Source organism: Aquarana catesbeiana, linkage group LG05 (genome assembly GCF_042186555.1).
Source record: "Aquarana catesbeiana isolate 2022-GZ linkage group LG05, ASM4218655v1, whole genome shotgun sequence".
NCBI lineage: Eukaryota > Metazoa > Chordata > Amphibia > Anura > Ranidae > Aquarana > Aquarana catesbeiana.
The window spans coordinates 428,817,930-428,832,440 of record NC_133328.1 but is presented as its reverse complement, the minus strand read 5'-3'; the positions used below and the strand labels follow the sequence as shown (position 1 = coordinate 428,832,440).

Here is a 14,511-nt window from a genome sequence, read left to right as displayed (position 1 = left end):
TGCGTTAAAAGTTAAAATATCACTTCTGCTTGTCTGATGCCTGGTCTCTCGCTGTACTCCCAATTCTTTCCTCCAGCCACTATGTAACTACTGTGGGCCAGGGAAAAGAACAACCATGCACAGACTGGGACGAGGCATCCTCTGCTCCCAGAAGTGTTGAAATACTGAAGGTTTTTCAGCCAGCAAAGCTTGTAAAGACAGCGAAGATTGGTAGAGCGGATAGTGGAAAGGTAAATTATAGGTGTGCGCACATGGTGTGCCTGGGCACACCCTAATCACCCTGTGTGGTGCAGATTCTCCCGTTAGGGTAAGGGTTAAATGCACCCAAAAAGCGCTGCTGCCAAAACACTTTTCAGGCGCTTCGGCAGCACTGCCTATTCATTTCAATAGGCAGGGGCGATGGAGATGCAGTGTATACACCGCTCCTCCACCGCCCCAAAGACTCTGCTTGCAGGACTTTTTCTAGAGTCTTGTAAGCGCACCACCCCAGTGTGATAGCACTCGGTCTCTCAAACTGGGGCTGCTGGGGAGGCATTTTTCAGGCACCATTTTTAGCCGAAACGTTCCTGAAAAACGCCCCAGTGTAAAGGGGTCTTAATTAAAAATTCTGGTAATTTTCTTTAATATTACTGGAGTTCTCTCTTGATGTGCAAACATTCAGCTGTGTGCAAAGCATCCTGTAATTTAACGTTTCTAAAGTAAATTACAGGGGTCAGAACTCGCCCACATCAAGGTGTTTTCTATAGTGTTAATCATATCCAGTGTGATTTGATTTCTTTTAAATATTAGAGCAAAAAAAAAAAAAAAAAATTTCTCTTAAGAGCATCCAAAGAATGCAAAGTTTACTTCGTAGCATCTAAATCCTTATATTTTCTGTGTTCTTCCTTTACTATAGGATGTTTTTCTCAGTATCTTTATATGATTTACCAAAGAAATAAAAAAATGCTTGACATCGCTGCATGGACAGAACTGAGTAATATTACTTACCTACAACTGATCTATGTTTTACCTGTTAAGGTCTGTTCAGAGTCAAAGCATGGTAGAATGACTCGTTAAGTAAGTGACAAGCAGTTGCAGCCCCAGTATAACTGTGCCTTATTGCTTTGTGCGTGCTTGAAGCACTCCCTGCAGCCAAGTCTGGGCTCTGTAGTCCTAGATGAGGTCTTCATGGGTGCTGACCATAAAAAGTTCATCAAAGTAATGAGGCGAGGAGAGAGCTTGGCGCTCATGGGCAGAACTCGGCACCAAGGAGTGTGAACTGGCTCCAGCTGTGACAATAAAACAGCAGGTGGCTGCTGTCATTAGGGGTGGCAGATGAGGCAGGGGACTAACACTCAGCCCACAAAACTCTCATTTGTTAGCCATGGCCACTGTACCATGCAAAATAGCTTCCATCTCAGTCAATTTTACATTGCAAAATATTACACAGTCGCCACAAGAAAATTGGAGCCTTGGGTATAAAGAGCTGTGTGATCTCCTTACACAAAAACATATCTCTGCCAGACTGCTCTGAAACTATTTGTGTGTTTTTCTCATGCAGACTTTGAATTTTTAACCCATTCAAAATATTACACTACTTTAGTTCTTGCACTTATCATCGAGAAGTGATGGCAATGATTTTCATCCTTCAGTTTGGAGACCAATCATACTCTAGTGCTCACTGATGTAATGAGCTACAGTCAGCACACACAAGATGGCTAATATCTTTTTGTAATGCATAATTATGCAGCACAGTGAAGTGGAAGGCACTGAGTGAAAGCCGCATTTTCGACGTATTACTTGCATTGAAAATGCCTTCTTTATGTTCAGCTTAGTAGTCATCGCTGGAATTATTTGCATGTTTTTCACAAACCTTTGTATAGAAAAAATAAAAAAAGGTAACCTAAATGATCTAGCAGCATCTATTTACATTGTTGAATAATTGGTAAAAACAGAAGAACAGACAAAAAACCATCAACCAACCCAATCTGATGGATTGTAATACTGCTGATCCTGGAGAAGGCATAACAAATCCCCAGTGGAAAAATAAATTCCTTTTGTGACCCCATCAGTGGCTATCAGGCTCATTCCCTGGATCAATTGCTTGTGTAATGAATTCTAATAATTACAGCTGGAGATACCATTTCTAGTAAGAAAAACATCCACGATTAAATACAACTATAATCTATTCTTTAAAAGACAAACAAAGCTACACAGAAATTGCACTATAACATGCCTTCAAATCAAAACCAACTTAGTAGCAATGACTGCATGAAACTCTGAAAGCTGGTTCTTTTGGGAAATTGCTAATTTTTACACTATGCACTATGTTAAGCAGAGGATATATTCCATAATATAAAGGGGCAGTGGTGATGTGCTTATAACACTGATCTGCAGAAATTTGATTTCAGTTCATATCAGATCAGAGAGAGATGAGGTTTAGTTTGTGCCTCCAATTTGCAATACTTAGCACTGCTTTATTGAAACAATGTACTCATAGACATGAAATAACTGTTATTTCATTAGTTTGGATTCAGCAGAAATCTCATGTCTGTGGGAGGTCTACAACCCTCGGTGGCTGCCTACTACCAGGGGTTATAAGCAATTGGAAAGGTTATCAAATCTAGACCAATTGCTATTGTTCACTATAAACCATTGATGGCCTTCACCTCCCAGCTACCCACCCCTACCCTCATCTTTCACATAAACTTCTAAAGACAGCAGATCCAATCTTCAAAATGATTGAACTCTTTGCCCAGGCAAGCGCAAACATCTGCCCTCAAGCAGCTTTTGCATAATAATGTTGGTTAGCACCATCTCTCTTCAGCAAGTCTAGAGTCTGAGCACACTGACTTCTTTTCCCTACGCAGCTACCAGGTTTCCCATTTTTTTTGGGAGGAACTTATTTTCATAAGTGTAAAAAGCAGTTAATATTCATTTTAATTGCTGTTTCTAAATTACATAATTACATATAGTGAAGCCACAGCCGGGCACCCACAGTGACAATGCCCACGCTGCAGAGAGGAGGGGGAGACAAGCGGGGTTATGTTCCCCCGCATCGCTGGACCCTGGGACAGGTAACTGTCTGATTATTAAAAGTCAGCAGCTGCAGTATTTGTAGCTGCTGACTTTTAATTATTTTTCTTGGTCGGAACTCCTCTTTAAGTTACGCCTTTTTTTTTTTTTTTTTTTGCAGCACGCATTGTTTCCTTATCACCCAATCTGTTCCTTTAGATTGTTTTTATCTGTCTTTCACAGAAATGTTAATGTACAACTTTGTTTACATGTATGTGTGGGACACCACTGGGTACTCTGGTCAGGTGAGTATGCTATTCAGTTTAATCTGCCATGCCAGGTAAAAAGGGGTTAATATTACAAATTACCCGGGGGGGATAGTTCCTCTTTGAGGTCTCTTTCTCTGCCTTAGCCCTGGTTCACATTGGTACAATTTGACATGTCAAATCGCATGTCAAATGGCAGAAATTGCCAGCAATAGCAGAGTCCAAATCGGTGCGACGCTACATTTGCGGCACTGCACCGATTTAAAAAAAATCGTTTCTGTACTACTTTTTGTGATTTCGAGCTGCAATTTACATTGACATCTGTGCAGAAACCTGCACAGATGTCTCTGAAATCGCGGCCGAAATCGGGGCTGACCTGTGGGAGTGAAATCGCGTGAGTTCAACTGAAATCGCGTGAGTTCAACTGAACTCGCATGGCTTCATTCCCACAACTCAATGTGAACCTGGGCTTATAGTCACCTTTAAACAAATATACAGTGTAACTGCTTTCAGTCCTGCAGTTAATCTATGAATCACAGGCACTTGCTATATTTTACGATCCTCTCTTTGGCATTATAATTCATCCCTGAATAAGGTATGTTTTATAAAGCTGATATGTATAGCACTGCACGTGTCTGTTTCTTAAAATAATTACCTTACATAGCTAATCTGATTTAGACTCAAGTTATAAAATAAAAACAAAAAAAATAAAAACCTAAGGATTAAACAGCATCCTGAAAAACTGGAAGTAGTGTGACCCTGGGGCAGGCATTACAAACGGATCATTCTCCCCTTAGAGATCTATAATTAATAAATGGCATCTGCTAATACCTTTCTGCATTGGCAATGCATTTTCTATTTTAGTGCCTTGAGCTTGCATTACATTGAATATAAATCTTCCCATCCAATCAAAACACAGTGATTCGAACACAGCCATAAAGAATACAGTCTTCTCCTACACACATAACTGTAGATTTGTTGTAGCAAGACAGTCTAGACATGAAGGAACTGGTTGATAGTTGTTGCAGGCAATCATTTAAATTAGTAAAATGTTTGAATCGTAAAGACAAATATTTCATTGATAACCCAGAGAGTTGCATGCAGAAGAGGGAAAAGAATACTCCTGGATTTAACGATCTCTAAAACAAAAGCCTCAAAGCTAGAAAAAGAGCAGGCCCTTATTTCCCTAATGAGTCACCGCTAGATGGTGCTTGTTTTCACAGAGCTATGTCACATCAAGAAATTACTATTAAAAAGATTCTCTCCGACTTGAAGCAGACTAGAATTCGGCAATATACAAAATGAGGTCCAGATATCAAGCTGAGCAGGACATTGGAGTATAGTTAACAGTTTTATGTGTTTTTCAGGATGATTACCGGCTCTGCACACTAAATAGATAAAGTTGTACATGATATGTAAGCTGTAAATGCATGCTATCCTGGAGTATATATATAGCACATGCAAAATATTACATTATACTTAAAGCTGAACTCCTGGCAGATATTAAAGACACATTAATGCCACTCATTTTTATCAATGTACAATTATTTAAACAAAAGCAGTGCATGTGCCTCAGTGTTGGTATCAAATATTTTAGTCCCTTTACAGCAGCTCTAGAATGTGAGAGGAAGAAGCAGCACTAGGAAAATCTTGGTTCATGTGCTGACAAAAGCATATTGATAGGAGGAGAAAGCAGAATAACAAAGAGACAAGCTCATCACTGTGATGCTTCTCCACTGTCCAATCAAAGTCTTGGAATGGGTGTGAATTAATGCTGCAATGAGTTGCTAGTCAGCACAAAACTAACTTGCTTTGTTGCACACATTTACAGAAATATGTAAATCCACAATGACACCCCTGCAAAGTGTGCTTCCTAACAACAGTATAATAGAGCTCCAATCTTGGGACATACTGTATATACAGTACGTTATAGCAATAAATACATTAAGAATAGGTTTGGTTTAGAGGTAAACCCATTCCTCATTAAAGCTGGACTCCAGGAATTTAACCAGTTTTTAAAATGTGCTGAATTACTATGGGTTAAGTCCAATGAGGTGCATGCTGCCTCGTGGACTTTTTGCTGAGCTTCAGGAGCATGCAGTGGGGGAAAAACTATTTGATCCCCTGCTGATTTTGCACGGTTGCCCACTGACACAGAAATGATCAGTCTATAATTTTAATGATAGGTTTATTTTAACAGTGAGAGACAGACAAACAACAACAACAAAAATATCCAGAAAAAGGCATTTCAGAAAAGTTACTTGATTTTAATAAGTGAAATAAGTATTTGATCCCCTATCAGTTAGCAAGATTTCTGGCTCCCAGGTGTCTTTTATACAGGTAACAAGCTGAGATTAGGAGCACTCTCTTAAAGGGAGTACTCCTAACTCAGCTTGTTACCTGTATAAGAAACACCTGTCCACAGAAGCAATCAATCAGATTCCAATCTCTCCACCATTGGCAAGACCAAAGAGCTGCCCAAGGATGTCAGGGACAAGATTGTAGACCTATACAAGGTTGCGATGGGCTACAAGACCATCGCCACGCAGCTTGGTGAGACGGTGATTATTCGCAAATGGAAGAAACACAAAATAGCTGTCTATCTCCCTTGGTCTGGGGCTCCATGCAAGATCTCACCTCGTGGAGTTTCAATGATCATGAAGAACGGTGAGGAATCAGCCCAGAACTACATGGGAGAATCTTGTCAATGATCTCAAGGCAACTGGGGCCATAGTTACCAAGAAAACAATTGATAACACACTACGCTGCGAAGGACTGAAATCCTGCAGTGCTCGTAAGGCCTCCCTGCTTAAGAAAGCACATGTACAGGCCCGTCTGAAGTTTGCTAATGAACATCTAAATGATTCAGAGGAGAACTGTCAGATGAGACCAAAATCAAGCTCTTTGGCATCAACTCAAGTCGTGTTTGGAGGAGGAGGAATGCTGCCTATCCCCACCATCAAACATGGAGATGGAAACATTATGCTTTGGGGATGTTTTTCTGCTAAGTGGCAGGAAAATTTAACAGCATCAGAGGGACGATGGATGGAGCCATGTACCATCAAATCTTTGGCGAGAACCTCCTTCCCTCAGCGAGGGTATTGAAAATGGGTCGGGGATGGGTATGCCCGCATGACAATAACCCAAAACACACGGCCAAGGCAAGAAAGGAGTGGCTCAAGAAGAAGCACAATAAGGTCCTGGAGTAGCCTAGCCAGTCCCCAGACCTTAATCCCAAAGAAAATATGTGTATGAAACTGAAGGTTACGAGCTACCAAACGTCAGCCTTGAAACCTTAATGATTTGGAGAGGATCTGCAAAGAGGAGTGAGACAAAATCCCTCCTGAGATGTGTGGAAACCTGGTGGCTAACTACAAGAAACATCTGACCTCTGTGATTTGCCAAGAAGGGTTTTACCACCAAGTACTAAGTCATGTTTTGCGAAGGGGTCAAATACCTATTTCACTCATTAAAATGCTAATTAATTTATAACTTTTTTGAAATGCGTTTTTCTGGATTTATTTGTTGTTTTCTCACTGTTAAAATAAACCTACCATTAAAATTATAGACTGATCATTTCTTTGTCAGTGGACAAATGTACAAAATCAGCAGGGGATCAAATACACTTTTCCCTCACTGTACCTATTACTATGTCTGATGCTGGACCATCTGTTCTCAGCTTTAGCACCTGCAGAGTCGCATGCAGCTGTTCTGCCCGCCCTTCACCCCTCCCTGCCCAATCACCGAGTGCTTTGTATTGTGTGAACCCATTCACAAAATAAAAAGCCTTCTGGGAATGGACAGGGGTGGGGCGGGCCAAGTTACTGCTGTGTAAGAAAGCAGCATCTCTCCTGTCAGGGCACCAGGAATATAGCAATATCTGTACTCCTGGGTGCTCGGTAAACCTGTAAGCTATAATCATAAGAGGTCCACAGGATGGCATGCACCTCATTGGACTTAGTGGTTCTAAATGTATTTTTTTTCCCCTAAAATCAAAAAGAAGTTTATACTTACCTGCTCTGTGCAAAGGTATTGCGCAGCGTGATCTATTACTTTCTCCCCTGGAGTCCACTGCCAGTGCTCTCTACTCCTCTTCCCTGAGTGCCCCCTCAGCAAACTGTGTTCTGAGAGGGCATGCTCCAGATCCAGGCTGTGGGCGTCCATGGGCACATACTGCACCGCTCAGCTATGCCCTGGCTCCCTCCTCACACAATTTGACTGACCGCAGCAGAGGAAGACAGGGCAGTGCTGCTTAAGACGGATACAGCACTGGGTTGAGAGAGGACTCAAAGTGATATGGGGGGGGGGGGACAAGTAGTGGTATATTTTTTACTTTTATGCAGGGAATGCATTAGGTTAAAAAAAGTTCCTGGAGTTCTGTCTTACACAGGGCTTTCTAACAAAGGCGTTGTTAATCATGCCACATGTCATATGTTAGACACATGTATGTAGCTTTTCCTATAATTTAATACTGATTTTTGTGTATTTGTTTTTGAGCTTTTTTAAACCAGCTGCCACCCACTTAACACATATGCAGCAGGAAAAGGGTGGGCTTTAATGCTACAAACATAAGTCACTGGGCAGCCAATGTTTCTATTCTCAGAACATGCTGTGTGCTTCAGCACAGAGACAGAGCTGTCAAAGACAGCTCTTGGTCCCCACTAACATTTGGCAGCCTCTCGATCACGTGACCACTGTGACAGCTAATTACAGTGGTCACATGATTGCCGATCCTTCCCACCCCTCAGGCATACAGACCTTATTAAAGGGATGCGGGTGAGAAGCAGCTAAAGATGTTTTCTATTTTAAACCAGGAAAATAGGGTTAAAGCAAAGCTCAGAAAATGCATAAGTACATTCAGTATATCGACCAGTGTCTGGGCTTTACTTGGGGCCCAGCTCCAGACAAAACTTTTTTATTTTCTTTTTAAAATAGAGCAGGGAGAATAAGATCCTACTCTAAATTCTGTTTGTTTCTGTTAAGGAGATTTTGGCTGTCAGATTTTACATTTGTCCCCTGTTTTCATGGAGAAGCTTTCTTAAGAGAAGGCTTGCTTCTGTTTTCTCCAAGGTTGGTAAAGTCAAGACTGGCTTCTGGAGCCCAGAGGCTATTGAATGGGACCCCAACCCTGGGTCCACCTTTTGGTGGTGAGTTCAGGGCTCCACCCTCCTGAGGAGACTGTTGTACCTCTAGGGAGCAGTAGGTGCAGAGACACACTAGGTGTGCATGTTCATCTGCATTGACTAGGCTGACACCTAGAGATACAGTTGCTGCAGGAGGCTGAATTATTCATTTGAATGCTACATGATGGTGAGATCCCTGTGTGGGAATTCTGCTCTATGCAATCTTTTCTGTTAGACGAGCTCCAGCAGAAAGCCAAGTGGTCTGTGTTCCTAAAGCTCTACCTTTTGACACCTAATTTTCGCACCTGCTTTAGATTTGTTTTATTGCTGTCTGTTCCCCTCTCTTCTGGATTTTCTCATTTCCTGTTGTGTATAAAATAGGGTGTGAAAGAACATCGCCCAAATGGGAACACAGTAATAAAACGCCAGATATTCTACAGAAATTGTTTTGGATGGAGTTGTGCTTTAGGCCTCGTTCACACAGGTGATAATGGCCATCTAGCATGAACAAGAAAAAAAAAATTCCACAGCAACTCAACTTTCATGTGCTGCGTGCAGGCCGCCTATTAAAGTCCATTAGCATGTGACAGCTGCCCGAATACAGCCACTGGTCCTAATGAGACAAGCATGGGGGGGGAGCGACCCCTAATACCCACTTTCTGCATTAGGTGCTGCTCATATGCACTAGTGGTGCGTGCAGCTGCTGCATCTAAATTGCAAACCAGTTTATCAGCTTTTGGTGCGTCGGTAACCAAATTACATATATTTACACTCTCGAGGGCATCATCCTATAATAATAATAACAACCACCAAAAAATTAAACAATGAAGTGGGACTTTAAATATGCCACCGAGAGTGAAGGTATGAAAAATCAATATAGTATGATTAAAAAATTTCCCACTTGATCAGGATCATTCACAACTTTACATATAATCCCCCATAATTTAGAATAAACATGAACTAAAAGAAAAACAAGAACAAATAAAATACATGATCCAAAATATACTGTTTCACAAAATTAAACTTTCCTGCTTTCCTGTCCACAAACAGCAGTGGGGGGGAGGGGGAGGGAAGAGTGGAGAAGGAAAAGAGTTAAAGACCCCCCACACTTACCATCACTGTGGTCTGGGCAGCTTAGCGCCCATAAAAGAGGGGGAGGGTAAACAAAGAGATCTTACAATGCTTCGGATAACTGTAACAAACCCAAAATACATGTGAAAAGAGAGAGTCTCCGTAATATAGATCTGTGAAATTTTCAAAGCGGGAGCCCAATCTTACGTACATGCGAGACTGAGTATATCCAAGTAAACAACTAGAAGCAATCGCAGGGCTAGGATGTTGGTAGAAGGTCTAGAAAACAATAAGGATATATAACATAGTAATGACCCAGATTGTTATAAGATAGCACAAGCACCTGAAAGTTGAGATGCCAGAAGAAAATGACCCATTCATGCTATACAGCCATCATCGTCCATGTGAATGAGACCTATAGTAAATAAAATAGCAGAACACCTAATGTTCAGTCCTTTTTTGACTTGATAAATTGTTTAGTATACTCTGTTGACACAGCTTTCCCCTACACACTGTGTGATACAATATGGTAGAAGGCCCTTCTACTTTCCCATGTCTTCACTGTAAAGTTTGACACACAAGGTAAAACCTGATTTTTTGGGCAAGTTAAACTGGAGCTCAATTTAAAAAAATACAAAGGATTTACAGTACACCCATTCTTGGTTTACAGTTTAGCTTTGTCCTAACTGGTTTGTTTTTGTACATTTTACACTTTTATTCCACTGTTAATGTCATTTGAAGCTTAGAATTTCTTGTAGAACATAAACATAACTTGTGATCTCTTTGTGCCAAGAATGAAACACCTTGATATCAGGTTTTTTTTTATTAATTGAGTGCTGTGTGCGTTTCATAATTCAGCTGTGTCCATTATACGAGAAATGTCCAGATGAATTCTGTGTTTAATGTTAAAAATCTTATAACATGCCAGTTTGATTTGTATCCCCTCATATCACAGCATGCTAATTAAAATCATATTTCTGCATATTTCATGCCTTTCGTGTACATATGCAAATGGAATCCCATTGCCTTTCAGCAATTAGTAATTAAGTTTATGAAGGACAGCTGTAATACATAATTAACAAAAATGTTTGCGAGTCCTTTTCACACTAGAAGTTGTAACAGAAATGTTTGCTTATCAAGTGAGCAATTAGAATTTTTTTTTACATTTGCTGATATCTAAATTGTCAGGCTTAGTCATTCTGTAACATTGCATACAAAAATATTCCAGCCAGCTGACGATAGATAAAAAAAAGGCTCAGTGAACCCAGTGATGAGGGAGTGTGACTGAGCTTTGCTGTGTGTGTCAATGGACGCACACAGCCCAGATCAGGAGCACGCTTGCCTGTGTGCATCCATAGCAAGCTGCACACTCAGGAGAGTGCTGACAGATACTGTCAGTAAACAATGTGATTGTTTCTTTTGCAGTTATTAGCTCAAAGGCAAGTCCATCCACTCCTGAGATTTACACAGCCTTGTCTTACAGGGGAGGGAACTTCATCTGCTGCAGTTCATTACATTCACTGTTTTGGTTAGCCTTTGACTGGACAGTTCAAGTAGAAGCAGCAGATTGATGGACTCATCTGTCATTCTGTTCTCTTCTCCTATCAGCATGTTCCCTGCACTGCAGCACACTTGTTTGGCTCCTTGTAATACTGAGTCATCTCCCAGTTTGAGTTCTGCTGTATATGCACAAGAGGCTGATAATGCCCCCCCCCCCCCAAGCTGCACGAGAGCATACACATGCTGCAATGCTTTTTGCAAAAATGTCTCCCGCTCTTGCGTTTGGCATTCAAGCAGATAGGGTCGTGCCACAGCTGGCCTGCAACCACTTTTAAGGGTTAAAGTGATAATAAAGCAATTAAAAAAAAATGTCACTGCCCCCCCCCCGCTAAATGCCCCCATAGAAAAGGGGGCGGGGCTGTTTTGTGTGTCAATGGACACACGAAGCAGGGCTTGGGAACAAGCATGCATGAGTGCCCTCATAGCAAGCCGCTTGCTATGGGGGCACTCCTGCATGCTCGCTCCCAAGCCCTGCTCTATGTGTCCATTGACACACAAAATAGGGCTCAGCCCCGCCCCCTTTTCCTCCTCACTGGCTGTGATTGACTGCAGCAGGAGCCAAGGAGGAGGGAGAGAGCCAGGAGAGCAACTGCTCCCACACACATCAATGGATCGAGATTGGGCTCAGGTAAGTATTGGGTGGGGGGGGCTGCACACAGAAGGCTTTTTACCTTCATACATAGAATGCATGACGGTAAAAACAATTGAGCCTTTATAACCACTTTAAAACAGTCAGTATGGAGGTAATATAACGTCTACTATACATTTTAAATTGGTGTTCTGGGTATTACTTGAAGCAAGTTACTTAAAGCTGTTCTGAAGTTTACTAAAACCTGCTGGCTACTTGCATAAAACAGTCATTACTCTCCCATTACCGTCTATGTTTAAAGCGGGGGTCCACCTATCTATCGTTTTTTTTTTTTTTTTTGGAGTTCATTCACAAACTTTTCTTCTCATGATTATCTACTCACATGTTCTGTGTAATAAGTCCGCCTGTGTCCGATTTCGTTGTAAAGAATAACTTATAAAATTCACTGAAGGCGGTTTCCATCTTCATTGTGGGCATTTGAAGCCCACAAGCATGTATTTCCTGGATGCGGTGAATGCTGTGCTCCCAGCATTCACCGAGATGTTGTGATGACGCTGTTGCACAATGCATGCTGGGAAGCCTGAGACTAGCTCCCAGGGGACTGTGGGAGGTCTGGGAGAGGCTAGAAACACGCCTACTCCCATGGGAGGAAAACCAGGAAGTGCTAAGAAGATTAGAAAAAAAAAGGTAATTACGGCGATTTAATTTTTTTTTACACAGCATGTCAGCATCTAGGCAAGGAAGAGAATGCATAGAGATAATGTTAAAAATTTGGGTGGAACCCCGCTTTAACATCCCTATATCGAAACAGATTTTTGCTTTAAAGGCTTTAACAAAGCTGCTTAAAACTTGCTAAAAGCGTTGATAACTTTGTGACAGCTTGCTGTTATCATCAATATTTTACATACTGAAGCCTTTACATACAAGATCTAAATTTTTGTGTACAGTTTTATCTTTATAGTTTGACTGCTATCAGACAGTGAGAATTGCCCTGACAAATATACAGAAAGTTAAGTCAAAGTTTAGGAAAAACTCCTGATTAGTAAATTTGTTCCCATTTAGTGCATCAGAATGTATTCATACATTTGTATTTTGTATTTTCTAACTACTGGTTCCAAGTTGTTTTTCAGGCAGAGATAAGCGCGTTGACGAGTATTTACTATAAACCAGCTAGACAGCAGCGAGAAAGGAAATAAAAAGTGTAAAAAGATTAAAGTAGTTTTGCTCCTTATGAGGTAGTACTGTATGTACAATGTGCAACAGATCTAAAGTTTTTTTCTTGAAGAGTCAAAATCTTTCAGTCAGTTAATACAGAATTTTATGCAACAGGTTTGTGAAATCAGCACTGTAAGAATATCTAAATACATATGATGTAGACAACATCTTAATATATATATATTTTTTTCAGGGTTGCCTTTGTTATGAGGAAACATTTAAATAACCATTTGTTGGGAAAGCATGGAGTTGGAACACCAAAGGAAAGGTTAGTGAATATACTGAAATTCTGTTTCAAATTTTTCAAGCTCCACTGTTAACTTAAAGCAGACCTTGTGTAAAAAAGAACAATCTAAATGTATAATCTACATTGCTCCCTGTGTAAGGGCCCGTTCACACCAGAACGCGGTGCGGGAAACCCGCTTTTCATGCATATTGCCTGCACAGAGTTCAAAACACGCTGCAGTTGCGATCTGCCGCGGGCATCAATATTAAGGTTAATGACACCCCAAATTCAGTGCACTGGATCGCATGGGGTACTATGTGATCCTATCTGGTTGCAGTGAGTTTTCAAAAGTAATGCATGCACTACTTTTGATGCAGTACAATTGCAGCCCACTCAAAATGATTGGGCTAAAATTGCACTGCACAGAACTGCATGTTTACACAGGAACACACAATGCATTGCTGTGCAATTCCTCTTCTTTTCTTTTTTTGTCAGATGTGACATTTTTAAAATATAATTGGCTGTCTCAGCTATCTTCCTGCCTTCTAGCTTGACTGTCAAACCGTAAGGGCCAGGCATTGGCACAGTGCACTGGCATGAATTTTGAATGGCACTTCACACACCTTGCAAACAGTTGTGACGTATTGCACTTTAAAGCAGCGCAACAGTATGAGTAGGCCCTAAGGTTATCGCTACACTGGAGACTTTTTATTTGAGTAGATCTACTTGAACTACTAGGATTAGCAATTGATTACTAAGCATATGGAACAACTGTCTCTCTGTGGTGTAAACTACAAAGGCAGCATGTAGTAGCGGTTAGTCATGTTCCAGTCATGTGCAATCGATCACTCTTGCAAACTGTTAATTGTTCCGTAGGGGCCTATCTTTTTAGGGATCAGTTTCAAGTTCTAGCGATTAATCTCTAGCGATTTAGAAACAAAACCGAGCTACTAAAAATAGCCTCGGTAGCTCTAGCCCAAGGAGAGCATTTCTCTCAATTATACCATGCTACCATTTAGACAGAGAGGCCTAGCAATTGTATTAAAAGTCATTTAACTGGCATTGCAAAATATATTAATATAAGTGCTAAGTTTGGTGTTTATCAACCTCATATTTATTATTCATAGTACAGAAATCACTATGTAAAAGGGCAATATGTTAAGGCATGTGATTTAATATGTAAATTACACTAAAGTAGTAATTGATTATTAGTTCAGTAATAGTAGACAGTTGGCCAAATATCACAGCATAGCATCCCAGATTGTGGGATATGGTATAAAGTTAACTCCTAAAATGACCAATGGCATTGGATGGTTTCTTTTATTTGCATTCTTCTTACAACTACCCTAAGTGAGCCTCTTGGCGAAGAAAAGACCTGAAGTTTACCGTCCAATCTGCAGAACCTTTGCCAGTTTAACCAAACACTTGGGAAATTTTACTAAACCAAACCCCTGCTGGCTTGCAGGT

General features: G+C 40.9%; 1 protein-coding gene across 2 annotated transcripts in view; it reads left to right on the top strand.

The window, feature by feature from the left end:
* The window catches only part of ZNF407 (zinc finger protein 407), an 823,527-nt gene that overhangs the window by 340,605 nt on the left and 468,411 nt on the right, over nucleotides 1-14,511 (top strand). For both annotated transcript variants that reach the window (XM_073631246.1, XM_073631245.1), the window contains exon 5: nucleotides 13,012-13,086. In XM_073631246.1, coding sequence (XP_073487347.1) covers nucleotides 13,012-13,086 — 75 coding nt within the window. The remainder of the gene's footprint in view (nucleotides 1-13,011; nucleotides 13,087-14,511) is intronic.